Raw genomic sequence first — 13,271 nt, 5'->3', positions numbered from 1 at the left:
CTCCCAATCATGAAATTTTGATAAGAATTTGATTAAACAGGAATCATATGAGAGAACTCAGCAGCCCAATTCCTATCTCCTTCAACCATTAAACTGAAAACTGAAACAGGATAAGCCCTGAGACTAAACTGGAGGCCTTACTTATCAAAAGAAATTAAAGTGTAATTTGTTAATAATAAAGAAATTTCTATATATTATTTTCACATTTCTATATTTTATTTTCACATTTTAATGGTAAAAATAGATAAAAAAAAAACCTCTAATTTAAATGAATTAATTATAGATAAATAAAAAGACCTCTAATTTGAATGAATTAATTATAGAAAAATTTAAGTGTTGGATTTTAAAAATATAGAAATCAATCCGTTAATTATGTTAAAATTTATGAATTAGAATGTACTTTACCATTTTTATTAAAAGAATTAAGATGAAAAGAGAGAGACTTCGGATTCAAAGTAGCCTGGATCAATATTGTTGACGTTTCAGATTCAAATGCTGAAACATCCTTTTAACAAAGAAGAACACATCAGGTAATCGTTATCTATATACCTATAATACTGAGCCATCCTTGGGCAGTGGTACAAGTGATGAGAAACCTGAAAAATCAGAGGCTACATAATAAACCCAATAACAGAAATAAACTACCCTGAAGATCCACACTGGGATCATGATCTTCTTTTCCCTAAATTCTTCTTAGTATCACTTCAGCCCATTTGCAATAGAAGTAATTTATTGCCATAGAGAATAGACTAGGTTTTCTGATTCCTCCCAAGAATGTTAAAATAAATAGTATAGGATTCATCTCTGAAGCTCATTAATGGTTCAAGAACATAATTCCTTTTCCCTCCCTTTGCTACAAAGCTGATGGGATGATACTCGCTTAATCCTTTGCTCATTATAAAGCTGGCACCTTGATGAATGTCCGAGGACTCTGTATTGCAGGTAAGCTTTAAGCTTGTTCCTGCCTTATAATCTGCGCCGCTAAACACATAGCAGTTCTCATGGCTTACTGACTCCAAGGATATGGTTCCATTTTTCCCATCCAATCCTGAAACCAAGCGGAAAATGGATGACCCATCGCCACCATCAGAATTTGCGATTGCAATGCCATCTTCTCCTTGTTGCACCAAAACCATGCCGGGTAGATCAAATGGTTCTAGCATGACATAGTTTCCAAGACAAACTTCAGTTGTTGATAATTCTGATGAAGAAGAAGCATTGGAGATGAGTCTAAACGTTGCATAAACAGATGCATCAGTGCCGGATTCTGGCAACTTTTCCATTGTAATTGTTTGGTTTGAGTTTGTTAAGACAAAAGCTGAATCTCCAGATTGTTGGGTAAAAGATACTAGATTATTGTTGTGAGTGGCAGGAATTGGAGTTATCCAGTCTGAAAAAGAATTTGCTGACCCAGAGTCGATGTTCCATGCACCACTGGTATGACCCGCAAGCAGATAAGGGCCATAAAGAATTGCCTGAACAGAAGCATACTCGGACCGGTCATCTGAATATTGTTCAGAATACTGTCAGTCAGTCATAGACTTTTCATAATATGGATATGTTATAAAATGTTTAGCAAGAATCACAGAAAGGCAGGTTTTCCCTTGAAAGTACCTTTAATAGCCTCTGTTCTCAAACTGAGTGGCAATTGAAGGGAAAATTTGTCACTATTGCTCCATTTTCTGGTGATTGATAAAAAACTACCTGCTCAGGCATAGAATACCAAATATAAATCCTGATTGGATCCAAAAATTCTGCACTTTAAGATACCAAATGAACTTCCCTATTGCTGATTTGTCATCAGAAGGATAAAACAGAATATGTGCATATATATATTTATATAAATTGCAACTGTTTAAAAATAACCAAAACATATAACATGGTAAATAAATCAAGGACGGGCATGATTGTACTCCACACCTGGAGCTGGCACAGACAAACTTTGAGCATTTAATGTTGCCTTGGCACCATCCGAATTTGTCCAGATCGGTATCCGAAAATTCAACGTGGATTGTTGGCTTGCCCCCTGCAGAGATCAGTATCAACAAGCGCACTAGTTACTTACCCCCTTTTCTGGGTCAACTTAACACTTGTTAAAAGAGACAATCAGCAAGCTCTTACACAAAGAGAAAGAAAGAATTAACAGGAGATATGACCATGCCACTTTTTATTGCAGCAAATTGAGTGATAAAGAGAATAAATTATAGCAAAGCACCTAGTTCCAATAGCTACACTAACTTCTATGTTATTAAGACTATGAATTATTTGTGGCTGCTACCTCGTTTGGAGAGAAGGTAAATGTCACTCGAAGATAAGGATCCCAAGACACAACAGGATCAGCTTTCAGATTGAGCACCATTTGTCCAATTTTCCAATCAAGAGAACTTGATACATACTGGACGACATAAAGACCAGGGGTTTCTCCTTCCTCTTCAAAATATATTGAATCTCCCAGCTTTGAAAATGATTCAATTCCTGTGGATGAAGTTCAGATTGCTGCTCATTAGCAGAAAGACATTTATCAATTGTTACCAGAAATGGCAATTCAGTTAGCAGTTCAGAACTTCAGATAACCAAAGAAGGGAAGGAAATAATGAACAAAAGGAAATCATCACATCAGACAGAAAATGTTTAGTATGATTCAGCCTCTCCTGAAGAAAAGGGTTGAAAAATACATAATCAGAGCCACACCTGTTCCATAGCAGCACCAGAAAGAGTCAAACTGCGTCCCCCATCCGTGGTAACTTCTGGCCTTAGAACTTCCAGGTCTTTGTGGAAGCATGTAAATCATCACTCCAGGTTCTGTTCCTCTTTGGATGCCTAACACACCATTTGTTAGAGCTCGTTCATAATAATCTGCATATGCCATTTCTTTGGTCCATCGAAATAGGTGACGAGAGACCTGTATATTGAAACATGTGCTGAGCATTCGTGCAGGAGTTTTATGTTAACACTTGTGAGAAAAAGAAAATTGAACATGAATGATTGCAGATACCATCTAATCAATAACAACAAAAAAAAAATCATCAAAATCAGTATTTCAAAAGATAAAAGATAAATCTCCAGTTCCATGATATACAACTCAAAAATTTTAACAAAGCAAACAACGAATATAGGATATTTACTGATATCAAATATTTACAAACATTATGTGAACCACAAACAAAATTTCTGCATATCTGTGAAAATTTTCCACATCACCATCAAGGACTTGAGATAGAAGGGGAAGAGAGAAAAGGAGGAGTTACCTTGAGCATATTATAAGTCGTGCATGATTCTTCATTCTCCGTTGAAAGTGTACTAGCCAAGCGTTTTGGGTCTGACCTACTCATAGGTGAAGGCAAGGGAGTCAAAACAACATAGGATCAGGGAGCAGCATGAATCCAATAAATAACCAGGTAAAGGGACACATGTAAACCTTTCAAGTAACTTCTCTAATGAGAAAGAGCTCATCTATGACAGAACAGTAATTAAAACAGCTATCGTGTTTAACTTAGAAATGCCTATGTCCGTACCAGAACTCGCTTACTGATGTTCCTCCAGTTGCATAGCTGTGAGAAGAATTAACAATGTCCATGAAGAATGTCCCTATTTCCTGGACCATGAAATTTATAATGAAAGGGAAGGGAGTTAGGAATTTCTTCCAAAAATGAAGAATATCTTCTACAAAGACTTAAAACCTACAATAAGAAACATTATATGCACTGACTAGATTTCAGCGAGAATTTATTTTTAGATGATCCTAATAAACATATTGAGTTTACCTTATAAAGGGTATCACCAGTTACTTCATACCGCATTTGCGATCCAATAACAACAGGGATATGTGTGTTGGCATGGAAACCTGATATGTCATCAGCCTGCAAGTGACAGATGGAACTTCACTGAGAGAATATCAAGCATTCTTAAAATTCTCCATGTCAGCGCCTTCCTAAACAACTTTGACCTCTGTTTCATTCCTAAAGCCTGCACCCTCCACCCTCAAACTGGAGACTCACCTTAACTCTCTGCCTGTGTCCATACCCTGATACCTCAGCCCCACATCATAATTACAGGCTTTAAATTCTAGCCAATCTGAAATTCAAATCAATTTGCTTAATGACAATCCTAAAATGATTATACTAATCATTATAACATTTATTAAGTAGAAGAAATTTAATAGCATTTTCAGTTTCTTTTAATTTCATGGACCAGAACCCTTCACAAATTGGAATACGACCATAAGTGTATCAGAGTCAACAAGTTAAAAGAGCATGGCAGCACTTAGTTCTGCAAATGTCCACAGCAATAAGTATCAACCATACCATCAGACCTGAAATACATTTATATTTGTCCAACTATTCAGCCTTATCTACACTTATGACAAATGATAAATTTTTTTAGCTATCAGAGTTAGGCTTTATGGATAGAAATCCACACCACACAGGACTATGATAAAACTTACTCACGGCTGGAGTGTGGAGGGATGCTTCAATGTTTCTTTTAGGGAAGGGGAAGGAAAAAAAAAAAGCATAAAAATGTAACAATTAATTACCTGTACTGCGAGCAAGCCAAGGAAGCATGGCTTGTCAAAAAGGTGAGCCAATATTAAATGCTTTGGATCTCCCTGCATACAGATACAGTGAAGGCTCATGTCAGAGAACAGGAATTATTGCATAATTCAATATTGCTATAGATATCAAATGCCCATCTTCCATGAGCATTTTCAAATTCAATGAAACTCACAAGAATCATGTCCAGCACTCCAGCTGCTATAATAAGGCATAATACAAAATATGAGGAGCAGAATACTAAAGGAAAGTTCCAAATTACTTGTAAAAACATCCTCTGGACCAGAGCTCAAGAGACATTATATAGCATGGTCATAAGTGCAGAATAGGGAAGCTGAGGTAAAAGAACTCCATATGTAGGTTAGACAACTTACAGTTATGCTGAATAACCTGTAAAGGACATCATTCATACCCCCAGTTTCTTCATTGAGTGAAAGAAAATGTCTCTCAATGCTGTATTGGAATATAACTTTTTGCACACGGTTGTAAAAATACTCAACCATCCATTTCACAATTTTTAAAGATTGAGCATCATCTGCAAATGTATATTGATCCAAGAGACCTGCCAAGATCTGTCATAAGTCGAGAAGACACATATTAGTTACATGACTTTAACAGCATCAGTGATTCTATCTTGTGAAAGAAATTGAAAAGTAGAAATTTACCTTATGAATAGTATAATATGGAGCCCAGACGGGTTTTATAGCTTCAAAGCGATCAAATAGCTCAGATGGAAAAGCAGACAGGTAACCCGAACCTATTTTTTCCTGACAGGCAGATAGAGCAGACACCACAGCAGACATTTTCTTTTGGAGAGTAAAATTATGAGTACTAGCCCACATATGTGCTGATGCGCTCAAGTAGTGCCCTACAAAATGATGAAATCAATTTATTCATTGTGAACCATGCCTAAAATCTCAGTGAGAGTTTTATAAGGAGAACACAGCTTTGTGGAGATATTGTCAAAAGTGCACAAAGATAAGTTTAAGACTTCAAAGGAATTCAACTTCACACAGCTTGATGACAAAACTCAAAGAATATATCCTCATGAGGAAGGGAGAAGTAGCATTGGAAAAATATGTCCTCTAACGAAGAAAAAACCAATGAGTGAGTATTAAAGACTCATTCTACCAAAAAGAAAGAGGGGGATGAACAGATAAAAAGCATAATAAGGATAGTGTGATATTGATCCTTTACACTTTTAAAAAGGTGTCTTAACGGCCCTGCTTGAATTCCCAAGCATTTATGAGAATCTAATGAGTTGTTTAGAGAATTCCAGCAGAATCTAACGCCACCCCTTCACTTTCCATATTCAAAAAGAGCTAAAAGCATATAATTATGAACAGTAATCAGGCAGATAGGAGGTTAAATCCATTAATATCAGCAAAAAAAAAAATCATATACTCAACTAACCTACAAAGTGACCTCGAAGCTCACAATCCGGGGCCTCCCAGCCACCATATGCTGTGCCGGGTGTCGGCAATCCAGCAGTCTTCCTAAAGCTCCACACCAACCTATCCACATCCAACATCAACAAGTACTCTAAATTTGTTTGCTGTGCCCTCCATTGAATCGAACTTGAATCCAATCTCACATTATGCAATGACACTTCCTTAAGGAATTGTCCAGATGATTGAAGAGTTCTTTTCATTTTTCTATACGTCACTGCCCAATCAAACTCGTCTTCTTCTTTCAGTATCTTTCGTGGCAGCAAATTAGACCAAGCTGAATCGTCAGTTGGTATCAAATGGTAGTGAGCAAACACTTCTTCCTTCCATGTTTCATTGTTTGATGATAGTAGTTCATATCGGAATGTATGAGATGAGAGCTGAGTTGGAATATTTGTACACTCTTTGCTCACACCAAGACCGCACAGCAAAGACATAAAAAGTAAAATCAAGAAATTGAAGAGCAAAAATCCCTTCATTTTTTTAGCTTTTCTGCAACGAAAATGAAAGATCAAAGACAACCCAAATGTGGGTGATCTCTTGCAACCAAATCCCAGATTAAGAGGCAGCACAAATTTGTGTGAGAAGCCAGGTCAAAGAACCGAATAACAGTAAAATACACTTGGAATTAGAATTCAAGCAAACAGAAATTCACTTTTGAGTAAAACCCAGAAAACAGTAACCTTAAAGTTGGACAAAATGAAAAAGGAACAGAGCTTTAATACCTCAAGTATGACCCAGAATAAAAAGGAAAAAAAAAATCTAAACTTGAGTGAAATAGATAAGAATAAAGCTGAAAATACTACCAAAAACACTCAATTCAAAGCAAAATAGAATCACAGGCTGAAAGCCTCGAACAGTTCAATAAACGGGTACACGTGAAACTCTTATAGATACAGAGAGAAAGAAAGGAAGAAAGGGGACAAAGAAAAAAAGACTAAAGAGCTATTATCATCTCGTGAAAGGCAAGAATTTGGTTTGGTGTGTAAAAAAGAATGTATAATAGAGTTGTATGTAGATATTTACAGAGAAAGCAGATAAAGAGGCAGAGTATAAAGACAGAGCAGAATCACGGATGCGGTGTCGTTTTGTTGAAGGTTTGGTTTGACTGAGCGAGCTTGCTCTGCTTCACAGTTAAGCATATTATGCATAGGATATAGGACCACCGAAGCAGAGAGGATTCCGTATCTTGGACAACACAGAAGAAACTTTCTTTCTCTTTTATATTTTCCTTATTTTTTGTTAAATTCTGCAACTGCAACGAAAGCTATTTACATTCTTTTTTAATTTTTGTTTTTAGAAAAAAAAACGCCTTTTGACAGAATATAAATTTATTTTATACATAATTGGATATGTGTATATCTAACTAATAAAAAAAGAAAAAAAGGGAAATCCTTTTCGCATCAAGACGAGCGTGGATGGATGTTATCTTGCTTACATCAGACCCCCATGTTTGAATAAGACGACGAAAAATAATGAGTCAGGAAAAAAAATTAATGTATTATTTGAGGAAAGGTGTTATCATTACGTTTAAAATAAAAAATAAAAATATTCAAAGGAAATGTACTTTTTTAAAAAAGATTGTAAACAATATTATTTTTTTTTTATGAAATAAAGGAGGATTATATTTTGGTATATGAGTTGGTTAGAATGGGATATGTCCCCATGTGAAATGACCAAATATGACACTAGGATGTAGTTATCCATGTGAACAAAAACTTGGTAATTCTATTCTGATGCTAAATATTGTAATAAATTTCCCTTTACGTCCCTGTAATGGTGACCAAATAAATTTCCCTTTGATTTCATCAACCACCTTATTAAATCCCAACTTCCCTACACTTAATTTCCGACCACATATATATTCAAAATATAAAATTAAAAAGAAAATAATGAGCCTGTCATTGTTCTCCATCAATACTTAATTTTTATGTAATTCTCTTCATGAGTCAGTATCTGACATGATCTTGCTTTGGCTCTAGTTATGTCCTAACAATTAACTTCGACCCCCCAAAAAAAAAAAATTTAATGTGTAAAAATTGACTTAAGAATATCTTAATTATAATTAAAAAAGAAAAAAAGGAAGAGCTTGGATAACAACAAAATTCAAGAATCACAAGTGCATAGGGAGAAGAAAACAGCCATAGAAAAACAGATTTAATTATGCACTGCCTTTACTCCAACGGAACCAAAATTAACTAAATACATCATGTGACATATCAATCAAAACAAGGTTAATTTGGAAGCATGGGTTTCAATACTTTCCAACTCAAAAGCCATTTGGAACAAAAGAATTTGTCATTCACAGCAACACAACAAGCTTCAAGCAACTGTCTCATCCTATCATCATGCAACTTGTTCTTAATTATTTAGGATCTCTCATTAAAATTTTCTATTTTCTCCACAATGCCCACAAGTGTGGAGAATATTTAATAATAAATAAATGGGTATATTTAATTCTTACAAAATTGATATCCAAAAACCATATATACCTAAGAAAAACAAAGTGTAATGACCACAAATCTTGCACATTTTGACAACAAGACAAGTCTCCTAATCTTTTTGCTTTTTATATATTATCAGCCTCATTAAACCCATCAAGTAATGTGTTATTCTAGGAGAAATAAGTAAATATACTATGATAATAGATATCAAAATCTGTTACAAAAGTTTGAAAGTGGTTGGTTCAATGTTGTTTTCTTGTGGCCATGAACCAGCAATGTGGACCTAAAACTCAAGTAGGTATTCTATTATTTAATTAGCTAAGCCAAATGGGTATATGGATGAGCTAGCACACTTGCTCTATCATCATCCCAAAGAAGCTAATGGAACAATTAATATTCCCTTCTAAGGAAAGAGGGAGGTTTTGAAACAAACACCATCTCTACTTTTTCTTCTTCTCTGTAGCTATCAGTAGAAAAACATGGACTCTATAACTTTTTGTCTCTATGTGCTTGGATAGAGATGAACCCAACAGTGACACCCTGGAGATTAATAATATTAACAATGAAAATAAGGATGTAGCCCTTTGAAAAATGGTGAATCATTGAAAGGAAATGGGTGTAGGTAAGATGTAGACATCAGTAGAAAGGGATAAATTATTGAGGTGGTGCTTAAGCCAAGCAAAAATATAGACAAGGAGTGCAAGGGATATTAAAAAGCAATATGGGTTTGGTTAAATTTGATGCCAAGTTTAAGGTATTAATGATTTTATAAAATAACAATCAGTAATGGTGAGTCAAATCATATGAGTCATTATTTTTTAATTCGAAGTATTTTTAAAATTTTAAAAGAGTGAATGTTTTATTCTTTAATAAATATACTCGGCGCAAATTAAATTAATTAGATAATATGTATTAAAGAAAATTATTAAGCAGTGATATTCTGTAGTTGCATCATCATTGGTAATTCACCAATACCACCACCTATACTTTCCTTGTTTAGGCTATTAGACAGTTCATTTGAAACTCTGGAAAGAAAATAAAAGAAAAGGAAAAAGAAAAATCTTTAATAGCTTTATTGAGGAAAGTAAAATCAAAAGTGAAGTGGGGTGTAATGCAAGTCAAAAACATATTTTCTGAGTAGAGAAATTTAAATAGAATTGTCGGAATGTTTTAAATTAATTGTATATACTACGATCTCATTTTTGAATTTAAAATTAAATTAAAATGTTAGAAATTCATATCAACCTTTTTCTTTACCCTATTTGCAACTATAAATTTATAATTTTATTTTATTAATTCTCTTATTTAAAATTAAAAACTTAAATTATTTTATAACTTTAAGAAAATCGAGGAATCATGCCAACGACAATGCTATTTTGGGCCTGAATAAAAGGATTTGTATTAGGTTGACGATTTTACTAAATGGGCTCGTGGAGGCAGGACACTCACATTCTTAATAATATCCAATGGTTAATGGGCCCTTTTTTACTAAACTCTAAAAAATTTGACCCAATTGATGAATATATAAATTCATCAAAAATAAAATGATAATAAATAATAAAAAAACAAAAAAACAAACGGGTAATTAGAGTGGTCCTCCTGTCTACGCTTTAGGATTAAAGCCATGCATTTGAAAGTTAGGAGTTTGAAAAAAGATAAATATTCAACAAATTTGGAAAGCAACTACTTAATTAATTTTACCTTTGAAAAAGCGTGGAAATTACCTCGCACATACTTGCCATTTGACTGGCCACTCTCTTTCTTCAAAGTTATTTTGAACTCACTCAAAGGGTACTTAGAGATCCATTCATCGAAGCCCAAATGCTGCTTTTTACCTTTTTAGTTTCCTTGACTACAAGAAGCAAAGAATGCCTTTCTTCCATCACAATACTTGCACAGGGAGGGAATTAATTCTTCATCGGTAAACATAGATACCATTTTGAACATAAAGGTGATTAGACCAAAGTTTCATGACCAGGGAAAACATGGTATCCCAAACTAAAACTCGGTCTACTAGACCAGTCTTCTTGGTCAAAACTAAGGGGATAAACTCATTGTCAAGCCTCCTTTCTTCGTGTTTTTTGCTTAGAGATGATAATCAATTATGCATTATGGTACTTCCTAAATAAATTGCTTCAGATCTTTATGGACTCCTATCTTACTATCAAGATTTCCACAAACGCACACAAAAAAAAAAGCCTTGAAATTGAAGATAATTCTCCACATAATGCCAATTTCCATGCAAATTATAATCATGCATTCGACATTGCACGTGCTCTATCCCCCTGACATGCTCTCTACAAACACATATATGATGGACCAAGGCATGCATGCATTTCCTTGAAGGAAGGTATAGAGTAATTTCCCACATACTCACATGAACATGCATGAGTTAGCCACTGTTCTCTTATCTGGTCCTTTCACCAGTGAAATCAACAAGGTAAAAAGAGAGGTCGTGTATTTGTGTCCAAGAAGCTAGAGTTGGAAACAAAACACTCTGATAAAACCTAGACAACCTTCTCTTGTTGTGCCAGAAGGGAAACGCAAGGGCCACCCATCTGCTGCTCTTTCTCTATCCATATAGGCAGACCAAGTTATAGGTTTAGAGGGCCACTATTCATTAAATTGCAAAATGCCAAGATCTATAGACTCTAGAGAGATATGACAAAGTCGTCGTTTTGGTCTCTAGTTAACTGTGGGCCTATGCGACTCATATCCACTAAATAATCTTTCGAACTTGTAGCCCTAAATTTGCCGACAAATCGAATAATCTCAATCCGCCATATATGCCTGCAAGGGCACCATTTCCAGTCTCTGCCATCTGATCAACTGATAATGTCAGTGCTTCAAACAGAACTCATTGATTTATTTATTTCCATTCCATCAACAGAGAATGAATGAAGAGATAGGTTTGTATGACCTGTTCGTTCTACGAAGCTATAATATCAAGGAGATAAAAACTCATTGGTTAATAGTGAAAGATGGTAGTTTAATTAGTGGCTGGTTAGGATTGCAATTGTGGGAATGGTTTTCAAGTGATAATGTCTGAAGAGAAGCAGACCTCATGACCCTACCATTCATGTCTACTTTCAATTTGATGAAAACTGCTATGTATATATAATCATTTAACACACTTCATCTATTGTATATATCATGATTGGAGTTTTTTTTAACCTAAATGTTCATCAATTACTGATCTGTGAAGATGAAGATTCTAGCATATACAATTCTAATCATATTTATTTTCAAATCCCTTGAATGAAATGTTTTAATTAGCTTCTACATAATGCATAAGCACATGAATATTTCTTCTTCTCAAACATTTGTTTTGTTTTTGTAAATTTGAGCTAATAATTAAGAGGAAACAGCACATGGAATGCTGGATGAGGAATGAATGAACATTTTAGCCATAAGTGAATAATGACGTCACTTCAACTATTATCACGTCATTTAATAAATTAAAAATATAACATTTATATATTACTATAATCTTATATAAATAAATTTAAGAAAAGCTATTTGTATAACATTAATAAAAATTTAATTATATTTCGATGTTATTTTGAAAGACATGATTATATTAACAGAATAATTGATAAAAAATTTGGTTAATTCAATGGTAATTTACCATTTTTTTTTATTCAAATGTCTTTTATTAATATAATTTAATAAAAATTATTGATGAGAATAAGATATAAAAAGAAAATGGTGGAAAAGCAATAAAAATACATAAAGACTGCAAATCAACGACGGTCATTGGCCAATGAAAGTGGGGTCGGTCCTATTAGCAAAAGTGGTCTTTTTAGTCCACTTTGCTTTAAAGGTGCATGAATTAGCAGCCTCCAAAGTTAGCCAACTTTACCATCTCTCCTTTTTTTTTTTTTTTTTTTTTCACTGTGTTCGTCCCTATATTATGAGAATATTATGTCACTCTACCAATTTTTCATTTTAATATTCTTACTTACGGAAAACAAAAGACGGGCGATATTAATCGAATTGTTTAGTCATAATTTGGTCCTTTGCCCACTTAAGTAAAATGAAAGCTTTTCGTTATTAATTATTTATATATGTAATTTTGGATGGAAAGGTGTGATTATGATTATGGCCACCCAAGGTTAGAAGTCAGAAATTGTATAATAAAGTAGCTGGAGAGGCCAATATGGCAATAAAACCCTCCCAGCAAACCCCGTCATTTTAGAACATTTTGTCTCATAATCATATCAAGTTATTGCCTTTTTCATGTTGAAAAAATTTAAGCTATTCAGAAGCTTAAAACCTTTCACAAAAACACAACTCTTAAAAACAACTTACCGATTTCCAAATAATTACTATTTTCATCTTAGAACAAACAGGAAAAAAGAATAATTAACCGCTATAATATTATTTTGTATGTACAAGAACACGAGTGATTGAAGTTGAGTACGTGACATGTGAGAATCTGAACTTTAACTCGTAATTATTTTACACAGCACCACAATCGATTTGTTTCCACTCTTCACGGAATCAACTCATCTTTCGGTAAATTAATGATGCCAATTTAAATTTACTGTCCCACTAATCTCTCTCATTTTCATGTCTTTACTTTCACACTCAGCAATCCAATCTGAATTTTCTTCATTCCCTCTAAACGTAGACATGTATATTATTGTTCTTGTATGTACGTTTTGTTTCCCACTTTCTTTCATTTCAAGAAAATATCATTGCAAGAAAGTTTTTGTTTTCTTTGGCAAGAAAGCAATCCACACCCATTTCTTGGCTGCCAAAAACACGAGCTCTGATATATATATATATATATATATGAAAAAAAAAAAAAGAATAATCGCACAAAA

The 13,271-nt window shown here is 34.0% G+C and overlaps 1 protein-coding gene across 1 annotated transcript; it reads right to left on the bottom strand.

Moving 5' to 3' along the window:
- Positions 1-428: 428 nt before the first annotated feature.
- Positions 429-7,185, bottom strand: LOC110617235. Its single transcript, XM_021759896.2, has 12 exons — positions 5,964-7,185; positions 5,216-5,418; positions 4,925-5,122; positions 4,535-4,606; positions 3,765-3,860; positions 3,516-3,595; positions 3,249-3,324; positions 2,692-2,902; positions 2,279-2,475; positions 1,921-2,026; positions 1,615-1,704; positions 429-1,504 (listed from the first exon to the last, which is right to left on the bottom strand). The coding sequence occupies exons 1-12, from the start codon at positions 6,475-6,477 to the stop codon at positions 750-752; spliced, it is 2,598 nt and encodes an 865-aa protein (XP_021615588.1). The 5' UTR covers positions 6,478-7,185; the 3' UTR covers positions 429-749.
- Between the last annotated feature and the right edge of the window lie 6,086 nt (positions 7,186-13,271).

This window comes from Manihot esculenta, chromosome 6, assembly GCF_001659605.2.
Source record: "Manihot esculenta cultivar AM560-2 chromosome 6, M.esculenta_v8, whole genome shotgun sequence".
NCBI classification, from domain to species: Eukaryota; Viridiplantae; Streptophyta; class Magnoliopsida; order Malpighiales; family Euphorbiaceae; genus Manihot; species Manihot esculenta.
This window is presented reverse-complemented; position numbering and strand designations above follow the sequence as displayed.

What these genes read in the sequence shown, in the direction of transcription:
- LOC110617235 (XM_021759896.2), bottom strand. Translation starts at nt 6,477, where the DNA reads ATGAAGGGATTTTTGCTCTTCAATTTCTTGATTTTACTTTTTATGTCT. An exon ending in CATATTATACTATTCATAAG is followed by an intron (nt 5,123 to 5,215) that starts GTAAATTTCTAC and finishes GACTTATGACAG; the next exon opens with ATCTTGGCAGGTCTCTTGGA. An exon ending in TTACCTTCTCTCCAAACGAG is followed by an intron (nt 2,027 to 2,278) that starts GTAGCAGCCACA and finishes TGATCTCTGCAG; the next exon opens with GGGGCAAGCCAACAATCCAC.